Genomic DNA, 19,240 nt, shown 5'->3' with positions numbered 1-19,240 from the left:
TCAAAAAACACTGATAAACGCACATATGCCCCCACTTTATTATTTAAATAATATATGTTTATGTTGAACTTTATTCATGAACAGATGGCGCTGTATTAAGCAGTATATAAAAAGTGTTTCTGTTGCTCATGAAAATGTTTCTGAAACATCTGTGTATTTGACAAATATTGCATTTAAACTAACTTTATCTGTGATCGGGTATGCAGACACCATGCAAGCATCGCTAATGGGAGCAGAAAGTGTCCGACTTGACGTCTCCGCTTTTAATTCCGGCCCAATTGCAAGCGGCTACTCGCCAGCTGGTGACAGGCTAGTGTAGTTCATCTCGAACAAGCCTAGTCTGATGAGAATAGCTCGTCACCCTGCGGAAGAGAGGGGCGGGGTGAGCAGAACTCATTAGCATTTAAAGGGAAATGCACTGAAACGGCTCGCTTTGAACAGAGCTGTTTTGACAGGGTAAAAAGGGTGTTGATGGACATTTTTTTTCATGATCCAGTCAGTCCCTGCTGGCCATAATCAAGCTTCAGCCTACTTTTTTCCCCAATTGAATATACTTATTAATAGGGATGCATGATATTATCGGACCGATATCGGAATCGGCCTATAATAGCTTTAAATGTACATATCGGCATCGGTCCAATATGAAAAATTATGCCAATATGTGGTGCCGATAAGAGTAATATGTTAACACACACATGCTCAGGGTGTGCTAACGATTAGATCACGTCAGTAGCGTGGCTCATTCCTGAAGCAAAGTTTTGCCTGAATGATGATTTAGATTCACTGATTTAGATCGCTGCATTTAAGCTGAGAATGTACATGCAGAATGATGTGTTCGGTGTATGATAGAGTAAACAGTAATAGCACGTGCAGCAGCGGCAGCCTCCCCCGGGTCCTAATGCCTGTTCGGTAAGGAGTTTTAATTCCGTAGGGGGCGCTGTTGGCCGACTTCTAATCAAATTAAAGTAAAATAAACAACATTTAGACTGTTTCTGATTAAATAATTGATGTCATAAAATCATGAGTATGTTTTGATTTAAAGGTCAGAAGCTATAGCTTACATAAAAAAAAATCACAAACATGACACTTGTAAATTAATTTTATAGATACTGATTTCTAAATAAATTTGTAATAGGTTATATTTTTAAACAAACTAAAGCTGTAAAGAATTTCTGAATTTTTACAACTATTTTGCTTTAGACCATCTACAAATGTTAATCTTAAGATAAGATGTTAAGGTTACTACTGCATCTTTCTGGGAAAAAAAAGCAGCAATTGATATAGTTTATTTACAGTTATTTTCAAAGCTTCAATGTACTGTCATTATAAAAGAACTTCATTTGTTTATTTTATTCTAACAAATAAGTTCTTGTTAAAAACTAACCAAAAGTAAAATAATTTGCTTATAATTTCCACTCAGGAGAGACTTAGTATTGTTTCCCACCAAAAGGAAATATATCGGTATCGGCATCGGCTATCAACCAAAATGAGTTGAAAAATATTGGCAAAAATCCAATATTGTGCATTAATTCTTGCAATCGTGCAATTCTTATTAACTAGAATTGTGTCTCATTATGAAAGTAAAATGGTTGAGAATGTCACTTCATGTTGACTTGTGAAGCCATCCTGGGCTTTACAAAGCTTCTGAGAGTTTTCTAAACTTCAGTTTCCTTTGGAATCAGGAAATAAAAGGCTATAAAACCTTTTTGGAAAGTAGATTTTTAATACTGAGACTGGCACATTAGGGCTCTGTCTATTGCAAAGGCTTGAAAATGTACTTTTTGCCATTTTCACATCCACAGAGAGGCAAGCAAAACAAACGAGCATTGTCTTCCTACTAACAATTGTACATAGTGTAACCTTCAGCACTGACATCATAAATCCTAGATGCTGTAAAGAAATAAACCCAAATCTTGCAAACAAGCATCACTGCTATTCTCGTCAAAATCTCTAACTTCGTACAGAAGTTAGTCTTGTACAATCTGACTGCAGCTACATGCTGTTTATCTGTCACACTACTATCATCAGACTAATTTCGGTTATTAACATTATACAAATGATTAACCACTTAATTTAATTAATAACCGCCGTCTATGTAGAAACAAGCAAAGTTTCACACTCCGATCAGATTCACTGTTTCAGTCTCTAGGATCATTTACTATTTATGATCTCTGTTCCAATCCAATGAGGATCAAGGTGAAATCTGAATGATCAGCAGGGAAATACCTTCTACTTTTAATAAATGACTCTGAATGTCATGTTGCTACTTAGAAATAAATTAGAAAATATGCATCTATGCTGCTTGATTTAATAAACCAATAAGCCTCCGCTTCACGTTATGCATAACAACACCTCTTAAACATGCATCCTTAAATGCCTTATTGCTTCTATCAAATGACAACAGTTATGTGCTGCTTCTGTCGTGTAATAAAAAAGTTTATTAACTTAACTGTAGATTTGTTGATCAGAACAGGTTTGGAGAGAGGTAGCATTACATCACTTGCTTACCAATGGATCCTCGTGCCATCAGAATGAGATTCCAAACAGCTGCTAAAAACATAGGGTTGGGTTTTGTTTGGGTATTTTGCGATACTGTTGCAAAAATACTTTTAAAACTGATACCGGTGCAAAAATACTTTTAAAACTGTACCAGTGCCTTAACGATGCCTGAACCGAAACTACATTAAAAATATATATTTTAAATAACATGAATTGGCCATTAGCGTTATTGTCACGAATCCGGTTTGTGGTTTTTCCATCTGCTCACCAGCAGATGTTGCCTTCCAGTTACATTGACTCGCACACTACACAAACTGTTGCATGTCACCCCAGACTACAGTTCCCATCATCCATTGCACTGATTATACACGCACAGCTGCAACCAATCAAACACACTTTATAAGCCTTGGACTTCCTCTTGCGGATGGCTGAGTATTGTCTGCTTTTATCACTCTCCTAGCAATAGCAACTTTTCGGAGCCATTCCGTGTTTCCTGAGTTCAATTCTAGTCTGGCCTATTTTACCTGTGTCTTGATTCTTGGCTGGTTTACCTCGTCCTGTCTGATCTCTGCCTGCCCTGTAGCTTACAGCCGCTCTTGGATTTACCCTTTTCCTTGCTGTTTCAAACTGTGTTTGCACCTCGACTGGACTATCTTCTGTTTGTGGATTGCCCGTTCGCCTCGCCCTCAGGATTAAGTTCGTCGTCGATCAACCCATGCCTGTTTTAGGATTACTCTTGTGTTTCGTCTGTGCCACACCTGTTTGCTGGTGTTCGACCCTGCCTGTGTTTTGACCATGTCTTTCAATAAAGCTATGCGTATGGATCTGCACGTCTCTCGTCTCAGTCGCCCTGTTACAGTTCTAAACACGTCAGGGCTCTAGACATTTGCGACCATTTTTGAGAATGTGCGAGTAAAATTCTGACATGGTCGCACTTGTGCGAGTGCATGGTCTAAGCTGCTCTAAAGCGTCTGCTTCATACAGCGTGCAGTGCAGAGCTGCGGCACATTGTAGCAGGAGTCAGATTTCACTGATCACGTGAAGAGAGGCGCTTTCAGTGCGAGCGCTTCGTGGGTAGAGCCTGGTTTATATTCGCTGCGTCAGCACGAGCGCGAAGGTGCGCGCAGCGGACTGAGTGCAGGAGGATTTGGTTTTCAAACTAAAGTAAAAGACCACTTCTTAAACCAGAGAAGGTGAACATGTTGGTATTCTTGTAGAAAAAAACATGCATGTCCTGTCAGCGACAGCCAGTTTAGTTTTACTTTTCTTTTTGTTTTGAAAAGCTTGTTATCTTTGCTGTTTACCTCACGTTACGCTATTGAGACTTTCCTTAATTTTTTTTTTTATATTATTTATTTGATTCCTCAGTGTTTGCTAAACATTCTGTAATTTATTAGGCGGTATATAATACAGCATGTGATGTGTCCTATGCCATGCCTCGTCTTATTCGTTTTTGTTGATAAACATTATGTAAGACAGTTTGTCATTGCAAACTACTGTTTTCTTGTAGTTGAGCTTTTTAATTAAGAATAAAAATGAATCCATCTTTAGTTTTAGTCTTAAAAAGTGAAAGGTGTATAGATATAAGCAAAACAGACAATTATCGTTTCTTGTAAAACGTGACAACAAGACTCAAATTTGAAAGTGAAAGCGCACGAAAAGAGGAGTTCCTGTTCACAAAATTTAAATCCCAAATAATATTGATGAAAAAGAACGGGTTGAATGTTGAACAAACTATGATAAAAGTTCATCAGCATGCATTAATTAATCAAATGTTGTATCAAAAAAAAAAAAAGAAAAAAAGTTAGTCGCAAAAGTGCGACCAGTGGAAAGAATGAGTCTAGAGCCCTGCATGTAATGTCCGTTTCATTCTGATTCGGTTCTAATACATGCCGGTTACATAGGTACCCAACCCTATAAAAACATCACAATAATCCACAAGTAATACACATCACTCCAGTCCATTAACATCTTATGAGATGAAAAGCTGAATGTTTGTTAGAAACAAATCAATTTTTAGACATTTTTAACTTCAAACGTTGCTAAAATATGGCTAAAATATTCTGGCTAAAATATGGGTCCATTCACTCCAGAAGATCCATTGGTGAGCAAGTGATATAATGCTAAATTTCTTCATGGCATGGCTGTAATGGAGATAATGACAATATCTGAAGACTGTTATAAAAATGAATGTTAAAAATAAAAATGACATGAAAACATGTCTATGAAAACATGATCGCATGATTAGATGTTAAATTATGATTTGAGATTTAAAAATGAGATTTAGATTTAGATTTTTGTTTTTTATTAGTTTTTATTTTTTAATATTTAGCTTTATTTTTAGATTTTAGTTAGCAATTTTAGTTCTTAGTTATTTTTTTCTTTTAGTTTTTTTAAACATTTATATTTAAAAGTAAAATAAATTATAGCTAAATATAAATATAAAAAACTATAAGACAAACTTAAGTTCAAATTTAAGTACTAAAATTACTAAAACTAAATTAAACTAAAATTACAGCTAGATTTAGTAATTTTAGTACTTAAGTACTTGAATTTTTTGCTTTTTTATTAGCATTTAATTTCTTATTTTAGTTAATTTTTTTTTTTTTGCAATTTTAGTGGATTTCATTTAGTGTTTTCTTAAGTTTTAAGTTAGCGAATATTTAAAAGTCACAACACTGGTTTGTGGTGCAATGTTGTGGGATTACTTTCACAAATGTAGTAGTAATTGTTTAAATCATTTGTTAAAATGCATAAATGCAATGGAAATCAATAATACATACATGTATGAGCAATAGTAGTGACTGCTGTTGTGGATTCACAGCGTCATGCTCTACTGAGACGTGTAAAAGATTCACTCAGGCCTAAGAGCTTCAGCTAATCTCTCTCATGGTTCCAACCCACGTTCCATTGACCACCGCAACTCTATTCATATCTGTGCTTTAAATGGGCCGTATTTTACACTTGCAGCATTTTCCTTTTACATTTTACCTTTAGAATTAAAGTTGTCTTATGTCTGTTTTGATTGGTTACCATTTTTATACTACTGTCATTGGCCATTCACCAAAATGGGTCAAGACTCAAGTTGCTTGCTGTTGATATGCAAATGTACTCTGTAAAACCTGATACGTTAAGAATACTTTTTGAAGAAACTTATTGCCTCAAAACATTTGAGTAAACAAACTCGTTTTTTTTTAGTTAGTAGAGCTTAACATTTTTATGAAAGTGGGGCGAAGCTGAGAGCCATGGGAGCCAAGACAAACCTCGCTTCCATGGTCCCACCCCACTCTTCACAATGACATTTATACACAACTTGTTTCCATAAACATCACATTCATCCCGATCTTTCTCTTTTCATTTATATCTAAGTGCTGGTTAGCAAAAGCACACCAGCACGTACTGATGTAGTTAACAAAAAGGCTCTCACTATACACTTGCATGTAAATAGTCAAACAACATGCAGTATATGTAGTCTTAACACTTTTCTGTCCATCCTAAACCTAACCAAAGGCTCTGATTTTCACCACAATGGTAACAGTACAAAACCAACATAACAGAAACCTATGTAAATCCTAACATAACACATTTAAGTACTAACCTTTGTCTCCCTATGCTAATCTTGCGAAAAACACAAAATGGCACTTAATTTCAACACTTATTTTCCTTGTTGTCTGATGCAAAGCATGCTGGGAACTAGAAAACTCAATCATTTTAAGTTTAGCTTACTATAACAACATTTTGAGTTTATAGAACTTATTTAAATTAAGTCCAATGAACTTTCATTATTATTTGAGTGAAACTAACTCAATTTCATTTAATTAATGTTACTGATCGGTTTTACAGTGGTTGTATATTAACGGGGTTGTTTGTGACGTTAATGACCCATTTTTCATAAACAGTCTGAGAAAAGTGCGACGCTTTATAAATGCGAGTATGTCTACACAGCATATTAATCTTTTATTTCAAAAATAGTTTTTTCCAAGCTATGACCCTTTTGAAACACTTCTATTCTCAAGGGTTGTAGCAGATGCTGAGGTTTGAGAAGTACTCATGAATTTTACATCAGTATGGCGTTTTATTCATTGCACTAATCCATTAGGCCCCAAAGAATCTTACAGCAGTATTACAGTATATTTAAATGGTTGTGATTGTTTAAGCTTTCATTACAAGCATGGCACCGTTGCAGAGTAATATTGACAGGGGGAATGTTTGTTGCTTTATCAGAATAGCTTGCGATCGCTCAGCTCTGTTACACCGGCTTATTTTATGCAATTAAAATGTTAATGCGAGCTTCGCAGAATCGCTGTAGGGTGGAGCGGTATCTCTTATTCCAGCTGACAGTTACTCTGAGTCTGTTGGCCTTCTTTAGTTTGTCGCCTTACATGTCTAAAAATATAACCCTACTGTGAGGGCTTAGACAAAGTTATTGCTTCAAACACAGAACCAACCTGCTGACGGCACTTGTTGTAGTCATCTCTCCGAGGGTTTGACTGGGATTACAGCCGTGCATCCTGGGACATACGGCGTTATGTATCGAGAGCGACGCTCGTGACTGTAATTCACTGAGTTTTGGAGCCAATCCTGAGCTAATGGAAAAAGAATAAAGTGTGCTTTCTGTCTGACATGGAGGTCTTCAGGTTGTTTGTTGGAAGTGTGTATGAAAAAGCATTGCTGGCTCATTTGGGAGCAGCAATTATACCATTTTATAAATGGGAGCTAGAGATTTAATGGGTCTTAAATGGCCGGAAAGGGCCATTAGAAGATATTTGTAGAGAATGATGGAGGAAATGGGTGCAGAACAAACCTGTGGCACTATTTAACTTCAGTGTGTAGCTCATCCTGCAGCGTTTGTGCTGTAGACATGAATGATTCCTAAGATCATTAGGGGTGTAAATCGGACGTTTTGGCATAATATGATCGGACATTTATGCTCAGCGATACAGCATTTACCCATACCTCAAAACATGTTTGCGATGCAATTTGAGTAGATTCAGGGTGTTGTGATCAATATACTGATATTGCGATATTATGTGCCTTTTTTATACAACCAGTCACTTTTTATTAACTCACAAATGCAACCAAAATATAATATTAACATTTTATTGAACTCTCTGAAAATTGCAAGTCCTATTACTCCGTTGGGATGTCCAAAACAAAAAATACAGTTAAGCTTCTTAAAGTCTCCTTTAAATCAAATTGAATGCTGAAAGGTATATAAAGGTTTTAGAGCAACACATGGGGGAGCATGTGTTGCTCTAAAACCTTTATATACCTTCCAGACGTCGTCTATTTCAGGTAAGGCTTTGTGTTTCAGTAGGACAATGCAAAACCACATACTGCAGCTATTACAACAGCATGGCTTCATAGTAGAAGAGTCTGGGTTAGAGCCCTGCATGGGCCTCAAATTTAGGCCCTGGCCCGAGACGCTCAGGCCCTAGCCCGGCCCACGTCCGACAGCTTATCAGAATAAGGAGAAACCCAAAACAGGCCCGAGGCCCAGTCCGCATCTGAACTATGACGTGAAAATTGTCCCGAAGCCCGGCCCTAGAGGCATAAAAAGGTCGGGGCCCATTGTGCCCGGGCCGAAATGCAGGGCTCTAATCTGGGTGCTGAATTTGCCTACGTGCAGTCCAGATCTTTCATCTATAGAGAACGTTTGACGCATCATTAAACAAATACGTCAAAGATGACCACTAACTCTTCAGCAGCTGGAAACCTATATCATGCAAAAATGGGACCAAGTTCCAACACCAAAACTCCAGAAACTCATAACCTCGATGCCCAGACCTCTTCAAACTGTTTTGAAAAGAAGAGGAGATGCTATACCGTGGTAAACATGCCCCCATCCCAACTATTTTGAGACCTGTAGCAGGCGTCAAATTTGAAATTAGCTCATTTTGTGCATAAAATTGTAAAATTTCTCAGTTTAAATGTTTGTTACCTATGTTCTGTTGTGAATAAAATATTTATAATCTAAGTTAATACAGGCACAAGCTGGTTTATGACTTTTCTTTGATTGAATATCTCTCTTTTCTCTTCTTAAGCTGCCTTTGATTATATAAGTGTGTGTGTTATGAAGGTCACATTTCCTTGTTAAGAATGAAATCTCAGTATTTCACAGCGATCATCTCCACTGACGCAGACTCTAATTGTGAAGCCATTATTGTTTTGTTTCACATTTCATGTTTAAACCAGTACCGGCAAATCCATTTATCATTTTCACTGCTTGGAGATAAAAAATGTTTTTGGGCCAGAAAGTTTTAGTCTCTGTCAAGCAGATGGGCTGAATGATAAAATATCCTAATGGTCACATGGAGCCGGCAGTGCTATGCATTTGCATAATTGGATTCCAAGTTAACATCATAATGTGCGCCTTTTGAAGCGTGAGTATGCAACGTCAGAACGTGATTATCAAACTCATCGCGATGCACCGATTGGCATTTCATTCATTTGTGGGGAAGTTCATTCAGCCTGCGATTTTGATTGATTCAAGATAAACCAGACATATGACATCAGAGCTTCCTCCAAAAGAATGATGGGGCCCTTAATTGCGATTCAAGCGGGAATCCATAGGTCGCATGGAGAGTGATCACTGCAACTGATGAGACGGAGAACTCAAGGTCTTTTGTCTTTTTGTCAGACAGTGTTCTCCGGCTGAGCCTTTCATGTAGATATCGAACCGAGTCACATGGCTGCAGGTTCAAGTATTTTCCTCTACAGCTAAGGGCCCTTGTGCCGCCCCTTGTGGTTTTTTAAGGCCTACATCATGGATGTGCATCCAAGAATGTGATTCCCAAGGGAAATAGAGACTTGGATCGATGATCCTTGAGTAACACGGACCCAACATCAGTCAAATAACAATTGTATTATCTGGTGAAGCAATTAAAGTCAACATGAGCTACTGCTTTTTCAGTACACATTCCTGGTTTCATAGTGCACGATTTATTGGTTTAACCTACGAAAATTTGTCTGTTTTTGTAATATTTGAATTTAATGTCACCAGATCGTCACCTATTTTTAATCGCTGCTTTCATACTTTAAAAATTATTTTTCGAAAACAAAGATTATTGGAGTACGTTTTACAAGAAAATACTATGTCAGTCTTTCTACTTCAAAATTCCATGTTTATTTCCATGCTTTACTTGCTGTTTCTTAGTTCAATTTACTAGCAATGTTATGTTTCAGTGAAAATTGTTACTTTTTCCATAACGTTTGTTTGTTCCAGTGGATAAAATCTTTTTTTTTTTTTTTTTCACTGGATGTCCCGTTTTGCTTGGATTTATGGCATATTACAAAAGTAAAAGAGTTGCAAACATTATTTCATGTTGACTTTAAAAGCAATGAAAATGCCTCTTTCAAGAAAATTAAGCAATTCGTCTCTACAGAGTCAATCAAGGCATCTAAGAGAAGGTTAGGACTTGGCAAAAGGTGATTCATGCCGTCTGATCTACGAGATTAATCTTGTAAATGGTTTCTCCGTTATTAACAGGAACAGCCTTTGAATGGTGAATAACGGTACTGCGCTGACCCGATCTCTCTCGCAGCGCATGAGCTCCTGTAACTCCCGGGATACCTCGACTGACGGATGAGTGATGAAACAGCTGATTTATTCCCTGAACCCTGTAATACTTCACACACTGGATGGATGTATCCTGATTTTTTTCACTTTCTGATACACTGTCAGGCCATCCAGCAAGGGATAAATAACATTGAGGGATAGGGCTGTGTTTGTCTGCTCTGTGAAGGATGAGCAGGCTAATGGCGTAAATTGTGTACACACACACACACACACACAATTAGATGTAATATTTGCACAAAACGACATCTGCCTTGCAGTCCTATTGAGTGAGTCCAGGCCGTTTGGAGTAAAGAGAACAGTCTCAGTCCCTCTGAGTGACTTGACTACTGGCTCATTTAATATACGGTCAATGACTGTAAACGAAAGTAGCAACTGTCAAACGACATGAATATTTTAGCTCATCCTCCAGTGACGGAGTTAGCCATGTTCTCCCACTGCAAGCCAATTCAGGAGCCTTAACATTTGCTGAGAGCAACGGTACACCATTTCATGAGAAAAAGCATTTTGGTTGCATCCCATCATACTCTGTATATGACCTAATATTGAGTGTTTGTTTGTATGTAAACAGTACACTACTATTCAAAAGTTTAGACTTTTGTTCAAGAGTTTAGACCGTAAGAAAGAAGGCTCAACAAGGCTGCATTTATTTGCTCAAAAATACAGTAAAAAGAGTAATATCGTGAAATATTATTTCAGTTTAAAATAGCTGTTTTCTATGTGAATATGTTGTGAAATGTAATTTATTCCTGTGATGTAAAGCTGAATTTTCAGCATCATTACTCCGTCTTTAGAGTCACATGATCCTTCAGAAATCATTATATGCTGTTTAAGAAACGTTTCTGATTATTAATGTTGAAAACAGTTGCACAGCTTAATTTTTCAGGATTCTTTGATGAATATAAAGTAAAAAAAAAAAAAACTCAGCATTTATTTGAAACAATTTTTTTGTGACAATTCAGACAACTTACTGACCACAAACTGTCAAACTGTAGTGTATGCATATATAAATATGAAGTCTTTTCCAGCTCTGAACATGACCAGCTCAGTCAAATCTGTTGTTATGAACATCTATCGATCTGTTCTGGTTGTTTTTAGGCCTTTCAGTCAATCTAGCTTTTAGTAGCTCTCAAGCATGAGTCATATGCTCCATTGTCCAGAGCAAGATGTTCAAACCGTTCAAGCCCACGCCCAACCGACCTCTGCCTGCTTCTTCTTCCCAGAATACATCTGGCAAATAGTTGAAATTAGCCTCACATTCCTCTTTCTCTGTTTTCTCGCCGAACAAAGTGCCACGTTCTACCGTGAGCCGCAGGTGGAGGGTTCACTCCTTTTGTTCCGCTGCGCGCCGTGCCATTCAAACCATCGCTGTGATCTGCATCTCCACAGCCGCTTTGATTAGACTATTTTAAACCCCCCATCTCCCACCCGCCCCTCCAGACTTGACTCTGACTCTATAATAACGCTGCACATCTTCTTTTTGTGTTTCTGCAATTTTCATGATATTGTGCCGCCTGTCTCCAGACAGCAACCAACCGTGCTTCTTTCGCTAATTCCGTCCCCTTGTTTAGTCACATGGATGCATTTTATGTGCCTTTGGTGTGAGATGTTGCTCAGACTCTAAATGAAGCCCTTGATGCTTTGTGCTGGGGGCCGTGGCTTTCAACATGCCCACAGGCTTCAGTGGATGAGTCAAACTACTCATATAATGAATTGTGCATTAGGGGCTTATTGCAAAAAGGAAAAATAGAGATAAGCTTTAATTTGATAGCTGTTTTGATACTTTTGGTTTACATGCAGTCATGATGAATGCATTAAGTTATTGGTCCAGTTAATAGAGAGAGCGAGAGCTTGAAATATGAAGTTATAGCAACACGTTTTTGTGGGCAAATTAATGAGGCCGTCTCTTTTCCACGGAAACCTCTCTCTTTAAAAGTTTTGTGTTTACACTGACGGACTACTTATGCTAATAAAGTAGCAGCTTGGGAAATGCAAAACACAGAGGCTTCGTTACCTTTCCTCTGACAGCAAGCCTTCCATCTTGTTGTGGCACAGTTCAACAGTCCCTTTGGGAATGGATGCTGCACACATATCGGTTCCCTTCATTGGAAAAAGCGCTAGTAATGTAAACACCGCCTATTAGGTGGTTCTCCAGAGCTGTTTGTGGGCGTCAGAGAGTGTACCAGGGGAATTAACTGTATTGTATTGTGTGTGTGTGTGTGTGTGTGTGTGTGTGTGTGTGTGTGTGTGTGAGAATAGTGTATTTTAATTTTTTTGTACTTTTCTCCTTCTTATTGTCAGTTGCTGTCTTCTTGGCCACCTTCGTTAACAGATCGCTGCTAAAGAGAGCCCAATCTTTTATTTGGGAGAATTTGTGTTGGTTAAATGTCCCATAAATAAGGATGCATGACAGAACATTTGACAGCTTAATAATTAATGACTATAAGCCCAGAAAACGGAAGCTTTTTGGGCAATTTTCTGCTTGCTTTGTTCAGTTTTGGACACCATGAGAGGGTGTTTAAAAAGCTAAACTAAGTGCCTCTCTTCAGGATATTATTAAAGGTGGCTTATTAATGAGGCAGCAAGTGCAGTATAAAAATACGACAAGATGTATAACTTTATAATTGTATTTGTTGCACACTTTACCATTCTTTTTCACTAAGAAATAAATATTTTCAAAACATTTTCCAGAATGTATAAAAAAAAAAGGTCTCTCTCTGCACTGATTAAATTTAGACCGATTCATAGCCCCAAGAGTCCCAAGAGGTTTGACATACACTTTAAAGAAATTATTTTACTTAATTTGGGAATTCATTTTGGGGTCATGCCTCTATTATAACCACCAACTAATTTTCTACAAATCTATTTATACTAGGATGAATCTCATGAAGCCCATCTAGAACAAATCCAGGTCATATTTCACCCCGAAATCAGATTTTGCGTGGTGAAAAAGAAGCCTATTTTAGGACCATAATATTTATTATAATTGGAAAGCAATCCTACTACATTGTACTGCTTTTTGTTTAGTTAAATAGTTCATTGTATAGTAAAAAAAACAAAAAACCTATATTACAGTAGTGAGAATCACAGCTGAGAATAATAGCTTCAGACACATTCTTTTGATTTGGGGGGTAAATGTGCTTTTGGTCTTATTTATTATGTTTAGAATTTTTTCCTTTTGATGTTGATCACATAAAAGTTATGCAATAGGAAGATTTGGTAAAAGCTTTCCACAGAACACATTTTGAGACATTCTAGGAAATTTCCGTGAGTAGAAACGGAAATATCTCAGAAAACGACACATGACGCAAACTGATGCATTGCATGTATCTTGCCTCATTTGATTTGGTACTCTGACAACTGGCTGATCTAGGAAGTGTGTGTGTGCGTGTGCGCGTGCGCGTTTGTACATGTGTGTAGTTTCCTGCCCCTTCGGCTTTATACAAATGCAACTCAAACTATCAAAACCCAAGATGTTTCTGTAAGGCCGTGTACTCTACACCGCCTGCCCAGTCTGTGCATTATCTATTCCACACAGCTCTGTGAAAGGCAGAGCGCTAGTAAATGGTAAGATTGTGTTTGTGTTGTGCCAGGTGTGTGATGGGTCCCAGGAGTACCCAGAAGCAGAGGAAGGAGCCGCTCCAGGCATGGAGCTCTTCCAAGTACGCAGACGTTCCAGTAGGAACCTGCAGCTGCCCCCATTGGTCTTCCGGCAAGCTGAGCAACATGACTGGAACAGCAAAGAGACTGAGCCGATCGTCCGTCCAACCACTCTGGCGCTGCGTACCCCCCCACTCATCGCCATCACATCTGCTGACGCCGGCAGGTGAGCAAAACAGCCCTTTGTGTGGATGCATTAAATATGGACATTATCAGTGACCGCATCGGTTATTGTGCTGTTTTCAAGATGTAAGTGGGATGCGGATGAGTTTGGATGATGCAATTACTTGACATGCATGTAAATATATCTGAATATTTCCTTTCTTTATCCCTTACTGGCAAAGATGAGAAGTTTTAAGAACAAAGCACACACATGCTGTCACAGAGGATGATGCAAAATAGTTTTGTTGCACATGCTTGTTGCCTCATAAACATGACTAAATAAGTATTATTCAGTAACACACTAGATGTTCTGTTGACTATAAGTAACTTTGCAAGTATATGTCAACTAGTCATTAGAGTGTTAGTCAGAGGCGTCATGCCCATTCAAAGTGAGGATTTTTGAGCCAAGTGGATTTTGAATGCAGTGTAGCAATTTATATAGCTCAAAAGGGAATTGTATATAAATAATTACAATTAATTATGTTTAATTACAATTATTTATATCGGCTGACAGTAATAACTGTAGCAGAATTAAATTGCCATCATCTAATCTGTTCGTCCAGCGAACATTCAGTGTAAAGTCATATCAACTCTAAGAAAGGATATTTTCTTGGCCACAGAACATACTTTCCTAAGTATTAATACATTAGAGCATGTAGTAAGGATCAAAAATCATAAAGGGACATTAATATGCAAGGCAGAATCAGAAACTCATGTAATTTGTGCACACAACTTTTATTAACTAAACACTAACGCAAACTAGTCTAACAAATAAACAAACAAGTATACATACGTACAATCACTCATACAGGGGAAAGGGCAAATGAGAGTTGATGGACGAAACCATCAGGAAACCAGAAAATGAAGTTATGAAAAGAGTCAGTTAACCACCTGAATCAAACCATCAGCGCCATTTATAACTTATACTAAACCTCTGTTTCGTTTAGTTAAATGTACGATACTTGCTTTGCCTTGTGTGTCCGTATGCAGTCTCGGATGAAAGTTCTGGTGGTTTGAAGGTTTGGTGGTGTTGGATTTCAAGTTCTTCCGGGTTTGAACTCCAAAAGTTTTTATTCTGGCTCAGTAGTAGGGAGTTTCTTCCCAGGTAGAAAGGGAAAAGAGCTAAGAAAAAGATCTGCTGAGATCCCAGTATCCTTGGTTGAATGGAAAGTCAAGGCCGCAAGGCCTGGCACAAAAACTTAGAGGGTCCAGAAAAAGTTCTAGCTCACATCCTCTTAGGATCTAACAAAACTGCAGACTGCCGGCCGTCACATAATGTGAGAGCTTTATCTGCTATAGAGGTCACACCTCTGGGGAGTCAAAGAGCCTATGGTGACTTGAACTTTTGGAGGGAAAGTTTACGACTCTTTGTCTCCATGCATGGTAATTTACATATGAACCGGACTGGACATTGATATACAAACTATTAAAGATTCTTAGAACACTTATATGTTGCATAGGTATCGACATATAATATACACTCTCAATTAGATCATCCGAAGACGAATTGATAGAGACCAAACATGATATACATGAGGTAATAAGAGATTATTTGTTAAATATAACAAATAGTTGTGTGTCTGATTGGTCCAAATGTTACAGCAGCTTCCATAAGACAAAAAATAGCCGATTCATACTTTCTATATTAAATTCAATCACACCGGCGTGATTAAATCGTTCAGCGCATCATATCATCAGCTGCTAAATTCAAATCTGCATTCGTTTGTTGGCTGGCGCTGAGCCAGAGCAGAGACAGACGCATTTTTACAGCACTGCGCATTACAACTTGCTCGCTGATTGAATGCCTCTTTCTGGCAAATTCTCTCGTTAGAAACAACAAAGTGCAAATGTGTGTACGAATATGTAAGTGAGATATTCATTTCACAGTGTAAACAGCTTCAGTGATTTTAATGGGAGTTTCTGAGTGTGCTTAATCTAGACTGTCAGAAAAAAATGTTCTTTGATTATGTAAATGTTCTTTGCTCTCTTTCTGTAGCTACAATGAAAGTGTTATGATTAGTAGCCCAACTTACAATGTTTTATTAACATTAAGTTTCGATGTTAAATTCACATTAAATATAAAGTCAGTCATATTAAAATATGCATGATACCCATATCTGTTAATTAAGTTCTGTTGTGGCTGCTGTGTGTCATATGACGAGCCCCCCCCCAACTCATGCCCCCTCAAAAATAATGAGTGCATGGCGCCCCTGGTGTTAGTAGACTGTCTGCTTAATATCTTCTCATACTTTTTTTTGATGATCCCCTAAAGACGTGCTACTGATTATACATTCTCCTAAAGTTGTGCACATCCAGATGATTCAACATTGGGTTCAGGTACAAGACAAAAAGTAGCAAATAATTAACAGAAAAAATAATGTCTGCAAACTGAAATTACAGCTCTATGAAACATTGTTTTGTGAAAATATTTTTTGGAAGTGTAATTTCAGGTGTCTTTTTTTTCTTTGTAACTTATTCTTCTAACCATGAACCTAACCTAACAGTCTACTAATACTCGAATGAGAGTTAGTTGTAGTTGCAAAATTACTCAGTCAACTGAATTTCTGAAGGCGAACATGTAAATAAAGTATAACCTATTAACTTTCTTCAACAGTGCACAAAACGCATGCAAAATAAACTTAGTCAGCAATCTAAATTATGATGAATTCTAATTTGCTTCCTTATAATTCTTTGACTTCCCCAAACCGATAAATATGGCATTGTTGTGGCATTTCATGTTGTAAATATGATCATTAAATGGAACTAATATAAGGGCTTATGCTTTTACACTATAATTTTTCTATGCCGGGTCAAAAATCCGTCATAATATAAAAATAATTGTTTGTATATTATTTCATCTCTAATGCACCGTTTTGTTTTCTTTTAACCCACAAGGTCATTTGTGAAGAAAATATTGTGGGAGTCTTTGAACAAACATGCGGATATTTCTCAGCAGTGGCGTTTTATCATCGCCAGGGATAGAAATGTAAGAATGAAGTGGGCATGGTGATAAAATCGACTGCTTTGGCAAAGATTGGCTTCACTTCTAGCTCCTCAAATCCTGTTTAGAGTGAGAAGGTCTTTGTTGGGAGGGCTAGTGCCAGGGCTAGATTAGAACACATTTTGTCCGGTGTCACCCTGTTGCTGTTTTTCTGTCACTTATCATCCATTCAGCCTGTTCCTTCTTTGATGGACTCTTTAAAGAGGCACTGCTGAAGGGTGTCTCTCTAAGGCCGCAAGCAGATGGATGAAAGATAACTTGTGGCTTAAGATCAGATTCTTATAAGGTATCCACAGCAATATACAATGGCATTTATCTGTGAATGTTTTTTGCATCTAACATTTTTTTTAGTCCTCACTGTTAGGTGATACTACCGTATTTCACACTTGATTTTCACATTTTCTGAAAACAACATGAGTGCTGCTTGCCTATGCAGAACTTTGTGGGTGTTGTGGGTGGTTGCTTACAGGCAAAAAAGCCCACTCCCAATATTCAGGTTAAGGTTGCATTGGTGTTTATATAGTCTTACTTAAACTGGGATGTAAAGTTTACAGTACACTTTGGGCCTTAGTAGCTACTTGATAGCCTGTAATAAGCAATCTTCCAGTAGACTTCAAATCAGTAAACAGACGAGGTATTGAAAAGCCATGCATTTCAGTTTTGTTTAGTGGAAATTAGTGGAAAGTTTATTTTGTAAACGTGACAATCAATAATCTGTTAAACACATTATTTAGGCTTTACTTTAACCATTATTCCTGAAAATATTCAGTTGATATGTAGGGTTGCATTTCAGCTGTGACTCCTGGCATTTTTAGACAAGGTTGTTTAGGGTTTAGATGTTGACAAGACTGAAGTTTCACATGCAGTACTACTGTACAGAGTTTTATTAGGCCAATATAGCATCAGCATCATGAATAATTCACCAGCTGTGGTGACTTCATGTTTGAAGTGCAATTTCTTGCATTTAAAAAATTCAGAATGTTTTGAGTAGGTTTAACAAACAGCTGCCGTTTTACATGAGCTGGCAGCATAAATGCATGTCAAATACGGCCTTATTCTATAACACAGAGAAATCAGTGGCTCCCCGCCATTCACAATCAATTTCCTCCTGTGGCTATTCATTGAAAAGCTGCGTCATCTTGGAGCTACATTTTATTTTTAGGCCAAACTAGTCGTGCACTGATGTAGTGTTTTAGTGTGGCAGGATTCAATCAAACCTTATTGATTGGGTACAATCTCCTTCCATTAACGTCTAATAGTTTACAAGGTTAGATGAAAAGATGGAAGTGCTGCTTAGAACCAAGGACAGAATAATTTTTTTCAAAAAAGGTCTTCTCCTACGTTGCCCCCACAGAGAAAACACTGTTAGACCTCTTCACATTGTTGGGAATGAGAAAGTAATTTCCTGTCAAGTTCTGATTCACAGACAGTTTAAATGTCACAACGATCGTAAGTCGTATAAATCATAAGTAATTTGCCCTGTAAAGTGAAATAAATAGAATACCTGACGTACTTTCCTGTGATTGCATTACAGATTTTCTGACCTATACAAACTCCAGAGGAGACTTGTGCTGCTTTCTAAAGAAGTTTCCTGGATGTATTGTCTAGTTTGGCTCCAAGCATGGTTCATTTATAATTCATTCAGTTTGTGCTACGAATTGTCACTGAATTTCTTCAACATGCTAACACGGTTTGCCGGCTCTGCTGCTGATTGGGTCGATTTGACTGGCTCGTTGGCCACCCTGTTAGTGACACTATGACTGTTTAAATCAGCTTCAACGCTGATACTGCTGAACTGTGCACTTTTATGTCTAAAGTCCATTACATTAACTATCCTAAACACCTGCCATTATGGCTGACCTCAGCTGGTTTTTGGGGGGTTCTAGAGACAGCTTGGTATATTTGGCCAAAGTCAAAAGAGGTTCATAGTTTCACAGTCATATGAAAATAGGAATTTGTCTCTTTCCGAAGCCTTGCTGTGCTGGAGTGGCAATATCAGCAGCCTGAATCAGCCGTGGACCGGAATATAATTTTTATGTGTCTGAGTCATATTCTGCCCCTTGATATGTGAATACATCTGGGATTCATTTAGAAGTTTGTGCATGCTTTGGCATGTAATAAATAGATCATGCGTCAGGCTCCAGATTTTTCTCAGTTTTATTCTTTGTGTCGTGTGACGTAAACCCTGGCTCTGCATTTGCATGTTCTTCAATTACACAGATTATTCATATGGTTTTGTTCAGTATTAGGGATGTGCAAAAATCAAATGAGCAAGTTATCTGTCTTATAGGCAGCCATAGACATCCAGAGATTTCTGTGGTGAGTTCAAAGAAGGTCAGTTT

At 37.8% G+C, this 19,240-nt stretch overlaps 1 protein-coding gene across 1 annotated transcript in view; it reads left to right on the top strand.

Moving 5' to 3' along the window:
* The window catches only part of LOC306864152 (3',5'-cyclic-AMP phosphodiesterase 4D-like), a 41,815-nt gene extending 27,152 nt beyond the window's left edge, over positions 1-14,663 (top strand). Inside the window, exon 3 of the mRNA XM_079407898.1 lies at positions 13,669-14,663. Coding sequence (XP_079264024.1) covers positions 13,669-13,905 — 237 coding nt within the window. The 3' untranslated portion in view covers positions 13,906-14,663. The remainder of the gene's footprint in view (positions 1-13,668) is intronic.
* The last annotated feature ends 4,577 nt before the right edge of the window (positions 14,664-19,240 follow it).

Source organism: Barbus barbus (genome assembly GCF_936440315.1).
Source record: "Barbus barbus genome assembly, chromosome: 45".
Taxonomy (NCBI): Eukaryota; Metazoa; Chordata; class Actinopteri; order Cypriniformes; family Cyprinidae; genus Barbus; species Barbus barbus.
This window is presented reverse-complemented; position numbering and strand designations above follow the sequence as displayed.